This window comes from Hyaena hyaena, unplaced genomic scaffold, assembly GCF_003009895.1.
Source record: "Hyaena hyaena isolate Hyena2069 unplaced genomic scaffold, ASM300989v1 scaffold_35, whole genome shotgun sequence".
Lineage (NCBI taxonomy): Eukaryota > Metazoa > Chordata > Mammalia > Carnivora > Hyaenidae > Hyaena > Hyaena hyaena.
In genome coordinates, this window is record NW_024080667.1 from 5,090,759 (window position 1) to 5,108,628 (window position 17,870).

The 17,870-nt window shown below is 52.9% G+C and overlaps 2 protein-coding genes across 4 annotated transcripts in view; one reads left to right on the plus strand and one right to left on the minus strand.

Moving 5' to 3' along the window:
- OTUD3 (OTU deubiquitinase 3) overlaps positions 1-5,157 on the plus strand; it is a 30,275-nt gene extending 25,118 nt beyond the window's left edge. For all 3 annotated transcript variants that reach the window (XM_039228995.1, XM_039228996.1, XM_039228997.1), the window contains exon 8: positions 175-5,157. In XM_039228995.1, the coding sequence (XP_039084926.1) occupies positions 175-351 (177 nt within the window). In that variant the 3' untranslated portion in view covers positions 352-5,157. The remainder of the gene's footprint in view (positions 1-174) is intronic.
- Positions 4,405-17,553, minus strand: LOC120229754 (group IIE secretory phospholipase A2-like). The gene is made up of 6 exons (XM_039228961.1): positions 17,540-17,553; positions 14,877-14,960; positions 14,041-14,179; positions 13,757-13,863; positions 11,676-11,842; positions 4,405-4,557 (listed from the first exon to the last, which is right to left on the minus strand). Exons 2-6 carry the CDS (start codon positions 14,914-14,916, stop codon positions 4,405-4,407), a joined length of 606 nt encoding a protein of 201 aa, XP_039084892.1. The 5' UTR covers positions 14,917-14,960; positions 17,540-17,553.
- Between the last annotated feature and the right edge of the window lie 317 nt (positions 17,554-17,870).

Sequence of the window (17,870 nt, forward strand, 5' to 3'; positions counted from 1 at the left end):
AGAAACTTCACTGGAAATTTGAGCAGGGATGGGAAAGACATCAATTCTGGTCTGTTCGGGGGGTTTTCTCTGTTCTCGCGGAGAGGCGGTGTGTGCCCCCGCTACCCATTAGCCCCGGGTCTCCCTTCGGCAGGAGGCCCGCCATGCGGCTGCCTCACCCGCCTTGTCTTTCAGGCCACCAACAAGCAGAGGAGAGAGCAGCAGCGACTGGAGAAGAAGCAGCGGCAGGAGGAGAGGCACCGTCACAAAGCCCTGGAGAGCAGGAGCGGCCACAGGGACAGCAACCGGGGTGAAGCGGATGCTAACACACAGGTCACCTTGGTGAAGACCTTTGCTGCTCTCAACATCTGACTCTGGCCCTCTGGGAGTTGTGAGAAGCGAATGGAAAATGCAGTGCTGCGTACCAGGCTTCTCCAGGGAGGCCGTCCTCTCACAAATGAAACACAACCCACAGAGCTCACACACAGGCTCACACTCTGACTTAGTTTCCTTCAAGCTGCCTCTTTTTTGCTCAGACTTTTGTTAGTGATGTGTTTTATTTTATGGAAGTTCAGTGGAGCCATTCACGTTCTGTAATTAAAATACTGAGTTCTAGGGTTGGGGAGTGAGTTCAGGAAAAACCTTTGAAGTGTGGTTTCATTTGCCCCCAAAAATCAGAGTTCAGTCACCCTGGGATTTTTTCCCTAACACTGTGGTGAGTTTTGCTGTAATCGTTCATGAGGTAGTTTAGATTAATTGCTAGAAATTCAGAATGACAAGTTTCCTTTGTGTCTCTCTCATTTTCCAGCAGATATTCACATACTGGTAGTTTATAAATGGTCTCCAACTCAGGAACACATTTAGATTTAATTTTCTACTAATCCAAGTTAATCAGAAATTAATTCAGGAAGTATTTTCCTAAAGTAATAGGATATGAGAGGGCTGCAGCCTGCAGTCAGCGTGGAAAATGAAACAGCTGCTCCTTCCTGAATCCAATGTTCTTTCAGATGGGATGCAGGTGCTGTGAGTTTGTTTGCACCCAGGCCATATGGTAAACACGCCAGACTGTTAATTAGGCCTGGACCTTGCTGGAAAAGGGACAGTGTTGTTGAGTTTTTGGTACTTGTTTCTCGACGACGAGAAGGTGGCATGTTACTGCTTATGATGGAATTCTGAGATTCTCATGGTATGGAGGGCAGAAGCCATTGTTGTAAAGGGAAAAATCAAGAAATTCCTGAGTCGTAAGGAAGAATCTAAAGAGTTCTTTGATTTTGTAGGGGCAGAAGGTCTGGAGAATAAGGTTTTTCAGGTTCACATTTTAAGTGACTGTATTTTCTTCCGTGCTACGCTAGACTCAGACGCCTTCAGAGGAGTCTCTGACCTGTCTTTCAATTCTCTCAGTACTGTGAACATGGAATCCCATAAGATGCTGTATCTTTCTTTCTGTTAAAGCCCTATCTGGGATTTTGATGTTGGAAAAGCTCTCCAGCGCTCTAGTAGCTGTCAGTGACCTAGCTTAGGCCAGCAGGGCAGAGGCCATTGAATGGCTCCCCAGTTCCGATGTGGATTTGGGTCGTAGAGGAAGGTCGTTCCTAAAACTGGTAGATGGATGTGAACTCTCAAACTGTAATAGACAAAGTGGCCGGCCGTGCACATTTGTTGCCTCTTAGCGACCCAGCATCTGGACGAATAAAATCTGCCGAGTCAAAAGGTAAATTAGTTTTCCACTCAGATTTCAAAATTATGTAAGTTCCAAGGAGAAGGGAAAGCCATAAAAACGCTCTGGTTATGCAGAAGCGTCACTGTCTGGGGGCCCTGTTGTCGCTGGATTGTTTTTATCAGCAGGCAGGCGGTTTCCTTCTGTTGTAATGATGTATTTTAATTTTTTGTCTGTTTGACTTCGGTGACTTTCTGTAGTTGGAGCGTCAGTAGGTTCCTGGAATTGCTCTCAGGACATTGCCGTTGGGGCTGCTTCCTGGTCCAGTGCATTGTACTATTTAGCAGATTCAGAGACTGTGCGGCATTTTTTTCTTCGCACATTGCAGAGTTCTGAGCGTGATGTCCACACAAGTGAAGGGTCTCCGTCGCCTCACTGTGTCCAAGAGCGTGAGACCCTGCGCCCGAGCCTCTGTCGTTCTCTTGGCTTTTGAATCTGGACCCAGTGCTGACTGGCTGACCTTCTCTGAGTGAACGTTCTTTCCTGTCTGCCTCGTATGGCAAGAGGGCAGGAGACCAGATCCGCTCCGCAAGATCGAGATTATGTACCAGCAGCTCAACAGGATTAGGAGCCTGAGATAGCTTAAGGGATACCCCTTGTCAGAAGCAGTAGAATTGCTTTATGTGCCTGGTTTATGGAGGTTTTAGAAGTTTTACTAGAAGCTGCTAAAAAGTTATTAAGGAATATTGGGCACACTTATATACAAATTACCAACTTCTGATAATAGGTTTCAGCATTTCTGGGGTAAAATAACAGCAATTTTAAAAACTAAGCATACGGCTTTGATAATTTTCTTTTATTACCATTTCATAGTTTTCCAGTTAAAATTGGTCTGTGTTTAATAAGTTAGTTATTTGGAACGGGATACGTGTATCCAGCTTTAGTGATCTCTTCTAGCTCGGCGTTTGAATTTAGACTTTACTGCCTCAGTCTCACTGAGGTGTGAGGTAATGGAATCCATACGCTTAGTTGCTTCGTAGGCATTTGAAAACCACGTTATTGGCAGCTGGCATGGAGGTGGGTTTGGTTCTGGGAGGACCACTCGGTAGCTGTGTCCTCGTACGGTTACTCAGTGCAGCCCGCGTTAGGAGGCACGTCCTTCTGAGCCTCTGCGTCACATCTCGGCTGTTAGAGGTTCACGTGACAGCGGATTGTCTCACTAGCTTTTAGGGAGGTCAGGAGAAAGGGGGTGGGGTGGTGGTCTGTAGCTGCTTACTAGTCTTATCAACTGTATATGAAGGTTTTATGGATTTTAAAACGATTTTTTAAAGGTCAAAATAAGAAATGAAACTTTAGCGGCACCAGCTTTGTGCTGGAGAGGTGGATGTGTTAAATTAGCATAGGACCTCGTTCTCGGTAACATAGTTGCCCTCAGGAGACAGGAGAGAGAGAGAGAGCTTGTCTGTATGTTTAGCCTTTGGGCCGTGTGAACATATGCTTTCAGGAGCAGAGCCTGGTCGAGGGATTGTGGCAGAAAGAAGGATCTGGAATGTCAGCCGAGGCTGTTGCCTGTAGTTTCTTTTATAAGCTCTGAAAACCCTTCCAATCCTGTTTTGATCCCAAGGGCTTATGAGATGGGGTCTCCCTTGTGAGGCAGCTCAGGTGGGCTGAGCGGGAGCCTTTGAGTAGGTCGCCCATAGCGCTCTGCCTTGCCTCCCTGGGGTTTACACTGTGAGATGACACGGTCCTGGGGGAGGAGGGCCGTGCGAAGTGGGGGAGAGCCGCTCACGTATTAAGTAGGGGTCAGGTGGACTTCGGCATTGAACTGTACACGTAGCGAGTCCCTGTCGTCAATGTGCAATTTCTCTCATTCTGAGAAACTCTAGACTCTGCCTGGGTTTTACTGGGTTGACATAGAATGCTGTCCGTTTACCTGTGTGAGATGTCCAGCTCGAATGTGCGGTCGGCGACAGGGAACTTGGATTTCTAGTCCGAGTCGCCACGTCTCCCTGAACAAAAGGGCCTTTGTGGGAGGGATGAAAGTGGTTTCTCGGTTTCTGTGCGTCCCATCTGTGGCCCCCTCCGACTCTCATTCTGGGCAGACACGTAGCTCTTCACCTCTTTACCTTTTTACCTCAAGGCTCTGTCTGTAGCAAACTTTTCGATTCAGAGCCTGACACAGTTTTTCTGTTTTGCCATCTTCATTCCTCACCAGTTCGCCCATCTCGGCTTTTAGAACAGGTGTTGCTAAAACCCTGGCACCTTCCGACAGCTGTTCTGGGGGGACTTAGTAATGGCACTTTTTACGAGGTGCGTTCTCCTCACCCTAGAGCAGATTGCATTTTCCCACTGACACCGAGGCAAAGATCTTCTAGATTGTGTATTGATGGTGCGTCTTCTGCCGTCACCTACCAGAGGGGGGAGTGGACCACCGGTGTGAAGGGGAGGTGGTGACCCGCAGCCACAGAGTGCTTGCGCCCCGGGGCCCGGCCCCAGCCAGCTCTCCCTGGAACCTCAAGCTCTTGGCTGCCTCTTCTAAGCTCGCTGTCTAGTCTCCCTGGCCTGGTCAGGGGTGCTCCATAGCTTGGAAGAATGTTTCACATCCTTGCAAAGTCCCTCCCGAAGGGGCTGCGGTCCGGGAAGAGCGTCCACGTAGAAGCATGAACCTCCTGCACGGCGGCCTTATTTTCAGCAGAGCATCCCTGTGATGCAGAAGGGCCGCTTACTGTGGTTGTCCGGGGCGGTGATGGTCCCCGGACGGAACCGCCTCAATCCGCCCCCGTGTGCGTCAGCAGCCAGTGGACCACCGTGGCCAGCCGTTCATGATGATCACTGAAGCTCAGCCTGTGGTCTGGTCCCCTGGCGGGTCCCGGAGGAATGCCGGCGTGGGGCTGCTCCGTCTTCCCACTCTCGTCGTTCACCTTCCATGGTGGGAGGGGCCAGCGGCCTCCCCCGCCACCCTTCCAGCAACCTCCATGAGCACCGAGCTCAGTAAGAAGAAGGAGGGGGCCAGGAGTTCAACTTCAGACCTACAAGTTCCTCTTGCTGACGAGATGTTGTGGGGTGCAAACCCCCTTGTGGGGGAGACTGGCTGGGTCTGTGCAGAACATGGGGCGTTGGCAGGCTCAGGAACCTTCTCTTTTTTCCAATTGCACTATACTTGTAGCTTCAGTCCGGAGATACTTAAGACCTCCATGGGGTCATGACCCATAGACTTAGCAAGTCTTGCCTTATCTGTGGAGCTGGACGGGGAGAAATGTGACCACTGTCTGCTGTCCATAGTTCATTTCCTCTAGGTTGTCTCTTTCCACAGATTGTGTTCATCCGAACCATTTTATTTTATTTTATTTTTTACCAAAGTACTGTACTTGGCTATTTGCAGTGTTTTCAAAACCAAATGTTTCCTTTTTTTTGTGTTTTTAATCTTCAATACTTGGTGCAATAGAAGCTGCAAAGATGTGCCACTTTATCTACAACATGGGGTTTTGTACGCCAATAAATTCTAGTTTAAAGACAAACCATCACGTTGTTTTTTGCCGGTCTGACCGCCGTTCGCGTGCATGAGACAGAGCATGGCAGGAAGTGGCCTTTTTAGAGACCTTTGCCTGGAAGATGGGAGGGGACAGTCATTTGGGGATCTCACTGAGCTTGAAAGAGCTGACTGGCTCTGGTGCAGGTGACCCATCAGCCCCGGACCCTGAAGATTTCTGCCAAGTCCTAAGAACATCTCTGATAATTGGGAGTTGTCTAAATACGGAGCAGCCGTCTGTTGGCTTCCACCTTGGGTCTCTCTATAACTCTGAGGGTTGGTTTGGCTCCATTCTAGGAGGAGACACACCCTCCCAGACACGGGCGGACAGCTGTGACCGGAGCACAGACACCTGCCAGGGGTCCTCACAAGCGGGACGGGGAAGGGAGAAGGACAACCGCAGAAAACCAGCGGGTGGGGAACTCGGCGTGAACAGCCCACACGAGGGCTCCGGCTAGTCTCGAGGTCAAGGTTGGTACGGTTGTGCCAGGCCTTCCTGTGTCTTTGGGATTTTGGCCTTGAGACTCTCTCTTTCTCTCATTCTGACTTTGTACTTGTCAAGCAGCCTTTGGGTGGGCTCCACTAGTTCCTCGATGCCACAAGGTGTCCAGTACCACCCTGGAGGGCAGAAAACATTCCGGTTCCTGGTGAGGACATTTCCCTTTGGTCCCCGTCCTTGTGTGACTTCCACCTCAGTCCACGACAGAGAGCTCTGTCTGCACAAGCGCTATCCAGGTCGTGAGCCCGTGAGGCCTGGGCTCTGGACCCTGTAAACCCAACTGAGAAGTTTGCTGAAAGATCCTACTAGAACCAGAGTGATGTCCCAATTTAGGTTCTCCCTCAGCTGGAGAGCTCCACGGCCTCAATTCCATATCTGCAGTGATTCGTGGAGGCCAGGGAGCCACCTGCTAGGTGGGTGACGGTCAGGGGGCTTCCTGTAAGGGCCTGTCTCTGAGACTGGATGAGCCCAGGAGAACAGAGGAGAGTTCCCAGGCCAGGTAGGGAGTAGTTTAAGTTCATTGTTTGTATTTTCCTCTAGGCCATGGCACTGCTTACTCGGGGTGAGCGACAGTTTATGATGCCAAAGACTGAAGTACCATAAGGGGGAAAGTGGCTGTTCCTGTGTCCCTTTCTGGTAACTTCACAGTTGCCCAGGAGAGAGCTGGGTTGAAAACTGAAGTTTAAAATTTGCGATTTGCCAGACACACAACAGCCCTTCCCACCAACGCATGGAAAGTGTATGGGTGCCTTAAGATTCAATAAAACTTTGTTACAGAACGTTCTGCACCGAGTGGTTTTTATCTGGGCTGCTGGACAGAGTGGGCACTCGGACCCCAGTGATGCAGAACTTGTTTGGTTGTAAAGGATTAGGGTTTAGAAGTTACTCGTTTGTGAAGGGTTGAGATCAATCCTGCTACTTCATAGGTTCTGGTTTGGCAGAGGGAAACTTCCCACCTCAGAGAAACTGGTCCAAACCTCCCTGTGGCAGAAGGCCTGAGATCCCTCAAGATATCCTGCTTTTACTTAATGTATTCACCCATCCAAGCATCCAAGCGTCCATCCAACATTTGCTGAACCTGTGTGGTCTATGGGTTCTTATTTCTGGGCACAGCATCAGACATGGACCTTGTCCTCAAACACTTTCCAGTCCTGGAGTGAAAGAAGATGGACGGACAGACAGACACACACACACACACACACACACACACACACACACACACACGACGTAAAAGGAGATCCTAACGGCAGGGCCGTGGTCTCAGAGGGAAATCAAGGAAAGCTTGGTTGAGAAAGTGACTTTTGCATTGGGCTGAAAGGGGAGATAGGAAAACCCCAGAGTGGGGGGATTGTATTGTCAGGATAATACAATTCGTTTGGGAAAAGACTGGGAATTTCTTCAACACTTGTGTGACGGCTTTTGCTACCAGTTTCTGCAGTGAGGTGTGCTTCGCCCAGCCGGACCGTCTTACGCTGTCAGGAGTTGACCCCTGTGTTGTGTTTTGACTTCGGAGCTCACCACGGTCGCAGCCCTCGAGTCACAGTGCTGCACACAGTCTCTCCAGCCAGTTTTGCCTCATTTCCTCTGTGGGATGACAGCTCAGGGCAGTGAAGGTTAATGACTCAAGCATGTGTCCGCTTAAGATAAATGAGCACCCAGAGTAGCGAGCTCGGGGGCAATTCAAATAAATGAGCGTAGTATTTATTATATGTACGATGCTATTTCCCTAAAATAATTCCAGTTACCATGTGTCTGTGGCTTCAACAGAACAGATGTTTGTTTGTTTATTTATTTTTAATATAATTTATTGTCAAATTGGCTTCCATGCTACACCCAGTGCTCATCCCTACAGGTGCCCTCCTCAACGCCCATCACCCACTTTCCCCTCTCCCTCCCCCCCCCGCCCCCCGCCATCCACCCTCAGTTTGTTTCTGTATTTAAGAGTCTCCTATGATTTGCCTCCCTCCCTCTCTGTTTGTAACTATTTCCCCCCTTCCCCTCCCCCATGGTCTTCTGTTAAGTTTCTCAAGATCCACATCTGAGTGAAAACATGGTATCTGCCCTTCTCTGATTGATTTCACTCAGCATAATACCCTCGAGTTCCATCCACGTTGCTGCAAATGGCAGGATTTCATTCTTTTTCATTGCCAAGTAGTATTCCATTGTATGTATAAACCACATCTTGGCCTACTCGTCAGTTGATGGACATTTAGGCTCTTTCCATGATTTGGCTATTGTTGAAAGCGCTGCTATGAACATTGGGGTACATGTGCCCATATGCATCCTGTGTCCCTTGGGTCAATTCCTAGCAGTGCTCTTGCTGGGTCATAGGGGAGTTCTATTATTAATTTTTTGAGGAAACTCCATACTGTTTTCCAGAGTGGCCGCACCAGTTTGCATTCCCACCAACAGTGCAAGAGGGTGCCCGCTTCTCCGCATTCGCACCAGCCAAGTGTTTACCTAGTCTGTACTGTGTGAGGGACGCAGGAGGGGAGCTGAATGCACACAAAGTGACCTGGTGTAGATGGAGCTAGCATGGTGCTCCAGGGGCCCTGAATATGTCATCTCATTTAAACCTTCAAATCGCCCTGTGAAGCTGGTGGCTCTATCCCCAATCTACACACAAGGGAATAAGTAACCGGCCTGAGATCACAGGGTGGGTAGCAGAGAGAGGATTTGAATCTTTGGCAATCTGCCCCCACCACACAGGAACCCCAAACAAGCACCCAAACAACTGGGGTAAGAGGCACGAGAAAAGGTATAAAAACATCGCCTGGCAGTTCAGAGGAAGGTGAAATCTCTGACTGGAAAAGCATCATGGGAAAAGGTGACATTTGAGATGCACTTGAAGCATGTGGATTTTCACATGTGAATGGGAAGCTTCCAGGATGAGGGAAGCTATTGTACAAGGTGTGAAGGCTAGAAGGCAGTGGGCGGGGGCAGGTTCTGGGAATGGTGGAGAGGAATAAGAAATAGATATGGCTGACCAAAGATGCTGGAAAAGCAGATGATACTGAGCTTGAATGCCACCTCTGTGGTGGACAATGGGAGCTATTGATAGTTCAGGGGCAGAGGACGGATGTGATGGAAATGAAGCCGGGATTGGTGAACAGGATGGTGATTGGCTGGAGGATGGAGGTCCTGAGAGTCCAGTCTTAGCTCTGTGAAAGCACTCACTAGTGCAGAATAACGTGTGTCTGTCCGCCAGCTGGCACCACGTAACTTGTCCCTACGTCCAGCACTCAGCAAGGGACGAGCAGCGTGCACAGCTTCCTGAAGGAGGGAATGAGCATTCATGCCGTGTTCAGTTCTCTAGCTGTGACACTGTGAGGAACCCTGAAGAGGCAGATGAAGGTCCATGAACTCATAATCGGACTCTTAAGTTAACTCGGGAATTCCAATGTGATTTGATTTCTCATCACTCAGCAAGTTACTTAATCAAACATTTCATTAATAGTTCTTGTTAGGGGGTTAAGTGGGTACCAAGCAAATCAATCCAAATCGTGTCATCAAAATCGGAGAGGCAATCTATGAAACATTCAGGAACACAGTCAGTCACTCCTCTAGCCTTGATATAGTCCCATGCCTCATTCATTCGTTTGTTTCTCCATTCAGTGAATTGATAATCATAAAGCACTTAGAACAGAGCCTGGTAAATGCCAAGTACTTGATAAAGTGCTAACTATTATTGTTATGGCCATCATTCATTCATCTGTTCATTCATTCATAGAACATGAATGCGTAGTAAGTGCTAGGCATTATTTTGCGTGCTTTCACAGATGCCAGCTTATTTAAACCTTGCCACAACCAGGCCGCCAGTGAAGCGTCATTGTTCCATTTAGCCACATGTCAGTGCTCTTTTAGATTTTAATGTGCACACAAATCACCTGGGGGTCTTGTTAGCCTGTAGATTCTGCCTTAGTGGGTCTGGGGTCTGGTCCACACTCCCCAACAATGCTGCTGCTGTCGTCCGCGGGCCTCACCGAGCAGCAAGTCTGGAACAGATGCACTGTTGCTAACTGGCTGAGCAGAGAGGCCTTGACCAAGAACCAGAGATCTCCAGTTCAGGCTTTTTCAGTCCTTTCCACGAGCCTGCAGCTGGCAACGAAGTGTGTGTACCAGAAACACATACATGGAATTTAGACCCATTGCTTCATTCAGCAAACATTAATGATCACTGGCTACACCAGGTCCAGTTCTTAAGTTTTGCTTTTCTGGAGGGCCACACAGCTGGCCGGTCAGCAGGTGCCCGTCTCGTTGCTGCCTTACATCCGTCACGCCCAGAACATAACCTCCCTCCACCTCTCCAAGCCAGTTCCATCTTCCTGTGTTGCTTACCTTTGTGCCCACATCGATCACTGTAAGCTGTCTGTAAGGGCTTTGTGGTAATTTCTCAGCGTGTGTAGTATTGACAGTGCTGAGGGACTGGTTTCACTAGCCCAGAAGCAATATTCCCCACTGATGAAGGGAAATCCAGGTTTAAGGTGAATTTAGGGTTCCTCCTCACAGCCTAAACCAAATGGACACCAGAGGGCGCCTCAGGACCACTTTCCCCAACAGATGGCGCGACGGCTCTTTTCCCTAAATCCCATTTCTGCTCGAAGACCTGGTCTTCCCTGGACTCTTTACCAAGGATTAACGTCATTCACAGCGTCAGAGTGCACATACCCGACCACCCCCTCTGTTTTTACTGACACAGGACTTCTTCACCTTACAAAGTTTATGATGATCACCCCTTTGATTTCTTCCGTGCTTTCCTGCCCTCAGTCCTGAAAGTTGCACAGGAGTCACGAAAAGGACAAAGGGAGTGAACACTTATTACATAGCTGCTGTGAGCTCCCCCCCCCCCCCTCCAAATGTAATACCTTTTCACACGCTTGCCTGTTGAATGGGTGCATCCCAATCCTGGCAGACCTTATCAGCATATTGTAGATAGTGGAGATATTCCGTCCATATGTAGGAGAATTTGGTGAAATACATTGCTTCCGGGATAAGCTACATCCCACTTGGGGGCAATCCTTTGGGGCCTTAAGTTCCTCCAGAGTCAGCCCCACGATGGCTGGGGCCTGAAATCTTTCCTCTTCCCCTCCCTGTATCAGGAGCCTGACCCAGCCCGGGCACCCTCCCAGCGGACCTTCCCTGGCCACTCTAGGCTGTCCAAGATGACAATCAGAGGGTCGGGTTGACATGGCCATAGCAGAGTGTCACCAGTTGCCACCAGTTGTGAAGAAACAGAGGCACACAGGCTGGGTGTGACGCCGCCCCCCTCAGATGGAACTTCCCCTCTCTGACCCCTGGCCTGCCTCTCTGTCAAAGGAAAGGTCTGGATAAAATGATTCCAGAGCTGCTTTTCACACTTCACCGTCCTGCTAAAGGGAGGGATTTGAAGCCTGATGACACAGTGGGACAATATTTTTAGGCTGGTATTTTTCATGCCTCTCACATTGTACCATATGGCCAGATATATTCCTTCTGGAGATTGCCATTATTGTCTTGGATAAGATTGTAGAATGTTAGAAAAAGAGAATCACAAAAACTTACTATAAGGGGAAATCAAAGGGACAGAATATTAGAATTGCACGCAGGGGCCACCCATGTCTGCTTTGTTCTTGCTGCCTCCCAGTGCTTAGCACGATGCTGGCACGTGGTAGAGGCTCAAAAAAACAAAAAACAAAAACAAAAAAATTGAATGAATGAAAGAAACTGTCAGTTAAATCCTATAATGATAGAATCTGAGAATCAGGGACTATTAGGATTCTGGGACATTATTCACTTGTTCAGAAGAGGGAATGGAGATCTCAGGGCTGGGTTATAGAATCTTCTGGGGGCTAAAAGTGTCCCTTGGCTCCTGGGCACAGCGGCTCTTCCTAGTTAGGGGGAAGATGTGGCCCAGGAGGCCAGCAGTGGTCCAGGCCACAGTCTGGGAGCTCTCAGGGAGGGATGGGCTCGCAGGAAAGGAATTTTCAGGAGGAAGGGCCCGTGGTGGCAGTGCTGTCCAGGCCCCGGGCTACCGCGGCAGGAGGCGGGGCCAGGCCCCAGCAGGGCGGCGTGGGGCCGCTGCACAGCTTGTTGGGGTAGCGGACGAAGTTGCGGTTGTAGGTGCCCAGGTTGCGGCGGAAGCAGAGGGCAGCCGACCGGTCACACTCGCAGGTCTGGCGCTGGCAGGCCGTTCTGCCGGCTGATGGGACAAGGTGAGTCAGGGACCATGCATGTGGCTCAGGCCTCCCACTCCCTGGGGTCCTCGTTCTCTGTGCCATTCTGCTGGATGCCCGCTGCCACCCGGGGAGGGGCTCGGGTGTGGGTGAGAGGCCGGGCAGGGCACGGGGGGCCCCACGGGAGCCCAGGACGCCGGGAGGGTGGGATGGCTGATGGCTGTTCTTCCTCTCCTGGGCCCACACACCACCCTCGGCCCCCCTGCTGGCAGGAGACAGCCTGGTTCATTACCATGGCAGCTCCAGCCTGGAGGAGGGGTGTTCTAGGCAGCCCCTTTGCCATGTGTGGTGTGGCTGGTGGTGGAATGAAGCCATCCAGCTGATATGGGAGCCATGAAATGACAGCGACTCAGTCCCGAGTGGCCTGTGTGCCCCAGAGCAGCCTGGGCCCAGACTGGAGCTCTTTGGGGCCTCCTTGGGCCCTGGGCCCGTCTCTGCCTGAGTGGACAGAGCCCACTTTTCTGACATTTATCTTAGGGTCCTTCTGTGTGTGTGTGTGTGTGTGTGCGCGCGCCTGCGCGCGAGTGTGTGCTCCCACACAGCCTGGCATTAGAGCTGGCACTGGGGGGGGGGGGCAGAGGCTCCTCTTCTCTCCACTGCCTCTGTCTGCCCTCAGCGGCCCTGGCTCCCCTTTGTCCCCTAGAATCCGTCTCATAGAAATGTCCGGGGCTCCTCATTTCCCCCATCAAGGTCAGCCTCCACTTCCCCCCAGGGTTCTGCCCACATCTGCTGGGCAGATAATAGTCTCATCAGTTCTTTTGGGTGGTTCTTGCTAGGAGCCGGATTAAGCTGGATTAAGCTGAGTGTGATTAGCTCCATTTTATAGAAGAAAACAGAGGCTTTGAGAGGTTACATCACTTGCCCGAGGTCACACAGTGAATAGAAGGTGAAGTCCCTAGGCTCTGTCCTCACTCCCCTGACATCTCTCCTTGGTTATCCTCTCAGTGCTGTCCCTGACAGGTGGCTGTTTCCACCTTGCATAAACTGCCAGGGACAGGGAGCTCACTACCTGTCAAAGCTGTCTAGCTGAGTAGATAGATGGCTGCAGCAACAAGGAACCTAGCTAAATCTGCCCCCAGTTGTTCTGCTCCTGGCACTGCCCCTCCCCCAGGACAGACCTTTAGCGATCTGAGCTGGTGTCTTTGATCCTCCTGGGGCTTTCTGCTGTGCCCCCCACTCAGCCTCCCCCTCCTCGTAGGCTGCTCCTGGTTTTGCATCAGGGACAAGGTTTGGTGCTCTGATGTGGGCTCCCTCCACTGGGCTGGGGTGCATGGAGCCCTTCACACTGTTGCTTGGGTCAGGCCACTTCCAGGGTAGGGGGCTGGGGGGTAGGACCAGAGAAAAATTAATTGGTCCAAGTGGGCATTGGACCTGGCCAAGCTGAGCCAACAGGTGCAGCCTGACAGCCCCCACAGCGGGCAGGGGGTGTGTGTCAGCCTTTGGAAATGGGGTTTACTGTCCCGCGTCCTAGCTCCAGCTCTCTCTGCCTGGGCCCGTGCCCTCGAGTCTCTGTCCTGGGGACCTTTCCCTGGACCTTTGCTGTCCAGGCTTTGGAGAGGCTGTGTGAGCGCAGCTTCTCTGGATCCCCTCTGCTCCTCTTCCCTGAGGCTGGAGTTGGGAGGCCCCTGGCGGGGAGGAGAGCCTGGGGCCAGGGCAGGAGGCCGTGGGTCATGGAATCTTCGACTGGGTGCCAGGTGAGCCTCTGGGTGGAGGGACAGCCCTCCCTACAATTCCGTGAGCGTGGAAGACCCATCCCTCCCGCCTGTCTAGCCCAGGGTCTGGCCCTGATGGGGAACCGGCGGCCACCATCAGGAAGGGCTTCGGGTCTGAGGCCACCACCCCTACCCGGCCTCTGGGGCGCTCCAGGGCACTTCACTTACCGCAGAAGATGTTGTATCTGCTGGCGGAGAAGAGATACCTTTCCAGTTTGGGTTCACAGCCCCGCTTCTCCACGCGCCCATAGCAGCAGTCATGGGCATGGCAGCACCTGTAAGGGTCACTGTCAACCTGGGGAGGGGGACCTGTGAGTCAGGTTGGGCTGGATCGGGGGCTGCTGGGGGGCCCAGGGCTCGAAGAGGCTCGAAGGAGAGGTCGGCCTCCGCTTGCTAGGTGTCCCCGCGCCCCCACCTCCTGGGGAAGCCCCTCCCCGGGGCCGTCTACTTACCAGTCCGTTGGGTCCACGGGCCAGTGGGAGCCGCCAACGCCACAGTAGCAACCGTAATCATTGTACTGCAGCGCAGGCTTCCCCGTCACCCTCTCAATCATTACCCCAAACTGGACCAGGTTCCCGCCGGCCAGGGCCACTGTGGGCAGGGAGGGCGGAGGGCAGATCTGTCAGGGTCCTCACCCTCTGCAGCCAGCTTCCCCCATATCCCCTCAAATCGGAGTCCGGACACCTCCCCTACCTTGCCAAGCACCTTCCTCCCAGTAATAGCGGTGCTAATCAGTAACAATCTTCCCAGAATGTGCACCCCACCTTGAACCCTAGTGCTCACCCCACCCCCCATGGCAGTGCGCCCAGGGTCTGTCCTGCCCTCCTCTCTCAGCTCCAGAGCAACACCCACTCATCCTGCTTGCGCCCCACCCCCCCGCTGCCCCCTCAAACGTCTCCCAGCGGGCCCCGAGTGCTCCCCAGGTGTCAGCCCCAGGTCCTCGGAGCACTCTGTCCCCACCAAGTCCCCTCAGATGCTACTGGATAGGCTTCATGACCACCTGCGCTTCCCCGAATGCCTCCAGATCCTGCTGATACAGCAATGGGGGGGCTGCCAACCCAGGCAGGTTGGAGCCCAGAACGGAAGCTAATGGGGGAGGGGGTGGCACACAGGTGGCAGGAGACCTGTGTGTGCCCTCTGGGGTTCCCACCAGCCCCTTTCCTGTGGCCCCCCCAGCTTCCCCCGGCCTGTGCTGACTTGCTGTGACCCACCACACCCTCCGGGACCTCTGGGGAGCTCTGTTCCCAGCTGGGGAGGAGGAAGGGAGAAGGCCACATAGGTCACTTACCCAGGAGGCAAAGGAAGGTCAGAAGAGGGGGAGGCTTCATCCTTTCGGGGGGAGGGAAGGTGAGCAGGGGACAGAAGAGCTGGGCTGCAGGAGAAGGAAGTGAGCGGGGTGCCTCTGATCTCAAGGCACCTCCCCAATTAGTTAAATACTGGGTCCTGTCCACTCCCCATCATTAACCCCTGAATACCCAGTGATGCAACAGTGTACTTCCAGGTCTTTGGCCAAGTCCCCAGGGGAGGGGCCAGCCTGGGGCCCATGGGCTTTGCTTCCAGGCGGTTTTCAGGGAGCAATCTGTGACTCTCTCTTTCCACTGCCCTTCCCTTCACCAACCCCTTTCCAAAAATCATGGCGCTAGCTCCCACCAACTGGGCTGTGAGCCAGGGGCTGTGCCCAGGGCTTTTCATCCTTGGCACCTTGTCCTCATCCCCATTTTACTGATGCACCAACTGAGGCCCAGAGAAGCTGAGAACCTTGAGCCTGTATGGCCAAGTCTGTCCTGTTTCTATGCCACCAGTGACTCGGGCATGCCCTCTGCTCTCTGTCCTCCACCCCGGCCACCATGTTACCCAGAGGGACAGTGCCAAGAGCAGCTGGAGCCCTGGGGAGGCAGGACCCTGGGGACCTGGAGGGCCATTTGTCCAAGATCAGGTAGGTCAGAGACTGGGAGCTCAGGCAGCTGAGCTTCGGGATTTTTCTTCATTGCTTTTTTTCCTGGGCAGGCTCCGGCTTGTTCGGCAAGCAGTGAAAATGCTCCTAATGTGACTTCTGTCTCCCTAGATCCCCAGGCAGTGGGGCCAGAGAAGCAGACTGTGTCTGAGTCAGCTGGAAAAGCACATTCCAGCATCGACCGGAAACTTCCATCCTTGTGAGTTGGGGAGACGGTCCCCCACTGTGAGCTGCTGTCCCCAGGGGCAGGTCAGAACACGGATGCCAGGCTTCAGGGCTTGGCTAGAGGTCAGGGGGATGGAAGAGGGGCCCGGTTTGGTTGTGGTAAGCAGTCTCAAAGTCCCGGGGGTCGTGGGCTCACGAGCCGCCTCGTTTGCTGACTGCTGCCCACACCCCTGAGTCCACGCAGGCAGAACTAGAAGCAAGGTGGCCCCGTCCTGGCTGGCGACTTCCTCCTGCCCTGCCCTCCCTGCTCCCGGTCTGCAGCTGGGATAACTTGACCAGCCGCTTCCATCTGCACGGGACCCGGGGGTGGCTGGGTCTGTGGCCTGGTGATCCTGACTCTCTTCCTCCACGGCCTTAGGTCCTTTCCCTTGCTTGTCACCTCAGTTTTCCTGTCTGTATTATGGGGATGGAAGGCATCCCACCCTTGTCTCCTTCCTAGGAGGATGGGAATCACAAATGCAGACAGGCAGCTAGCCCCCCAACCCTCTGAGTATTTACTACCCACCAGGATGATGCCAAAAGCCCTTCTTAGCTGAGATCTCAAGGAGCCTTCAGATAGCCCCATGATACCTGTGCTCCGATCATCCCCATTTTATGGAGGGGCAAACAGAGGCACATGTCTAAGTACACGATGAGCCAGAATTTGGGCTCAGGCAGTTCAAAGGGCTGGAAGCACAGTGTCTAGAATGCACAGTACCTGTGGTAAGACCTCCCCGCCCCCATAAGAGCCCTGACACTGAGGTCAGGGACATGGCCCTGGAGAGGTACCACCCCGGGAGGGGAAGAAATGGCTGGGTGGCGGGATCTCGGGATTAAAAGTTTTTTAACACAAGTGCAAAGCTGGGTAAACACTGACGTCGCTGGGCTGCAGGCCTGCCTGCGCCCCTCCCATTTCCTCATTTCCTGCTCCGGCCTGGGCCTCGGCCTCGGAACTCATCCCCCTGGACAAGTGGTGGGGGGTGGGGGGGAAGGGGTGGCCAGGGAGGGGAGCGCACCTGGCCAGGATCAGCCTGCAGCCGTGAGTCACGGTGTCCAGAGAGGGGGCTCCCCTTTGCTCACCATTGCCTTTTGATTTTAACAAGGGCATCTCTGGGCAGCCCCTGGCTCCTGGCCTGGGTCACGAGAACCCAAACGGTGAGTCACTGAGGAGCCACGTCTAAACAGCTGAAAATGAGCTTTGATTCCTGGGAGGTTTGGCCCCCAGCCCTTCCTGCAGCAGCATAAGGGTGTTTCCTGGGAGAGGCTGGGTTTCTGGGGCAATTCCTTTGGTGAGCCATTTGGGCTCCCAGCCTGGTCAGGATGGGGCCCTGACCGGTCCCTGCCTGTGGGTACCTGGGGACAGAAAACCAAGGACTGGGGGGCCAGAGCCAGGCAGGGAAATTTCAGCAGGCTTCCAGGCAGAGGTGTCTTCATCTGAGGTTTTGGGGGAGGACTCGGATGTGGAGGAGAGTTTCAGGCATTTGGGAAGTATGGTTGGTTTTCTAGTTTTCACCCAGTGGCACAATGTAGTTGAAAGTGTTGGGGTCCCTGCATCAGCGACATTAGAACTTGAGTGTTTGCCCTGCTGCTCAGGGTCTGTGTGACCTCGGCCAGCCCGATCACCTCCCTGGGCTTAGCTCTGTCATTCATCATATGGGGATAATTAGGACTACCTTCTGGACTTTGGGACCAGACAGAAAGGAAATGAAGGGTATCAAGTTCTCTGCAGGATGCCATGCCTACGGGAGGCACCCACAGATCAGATGCCAGCCCCTCCTTCCCTTCCTCCTCACCTGGCCAGAGTGGGGGCAGCTGCTGTTCCGGGTGTTCGAAGCACTCACCCCCGCTGGGGTGTCTCATTGCAGCTGGGCCAGGACCCCAGCACTGGTGCAGGACGCCGGTCCCTGCTTGGCAGATTTTATCTTCCTCGATGAAGGGTGGTCAGATGGGGCTGAGTGGAAGGAACGGTGCCCAGTCTCAGAGCAATGTCTTCTTTCTTCAGGTGTAAACTTGTTCCTTGTGGCTTAGAAGCTGTCGCCATCATTGTCATCACCTTAACAATGAAAATGGCAAAACCACTACCGCTTGCTAAGCTCCAGATGTGTGGCAGGCGCCGTGCTGGGA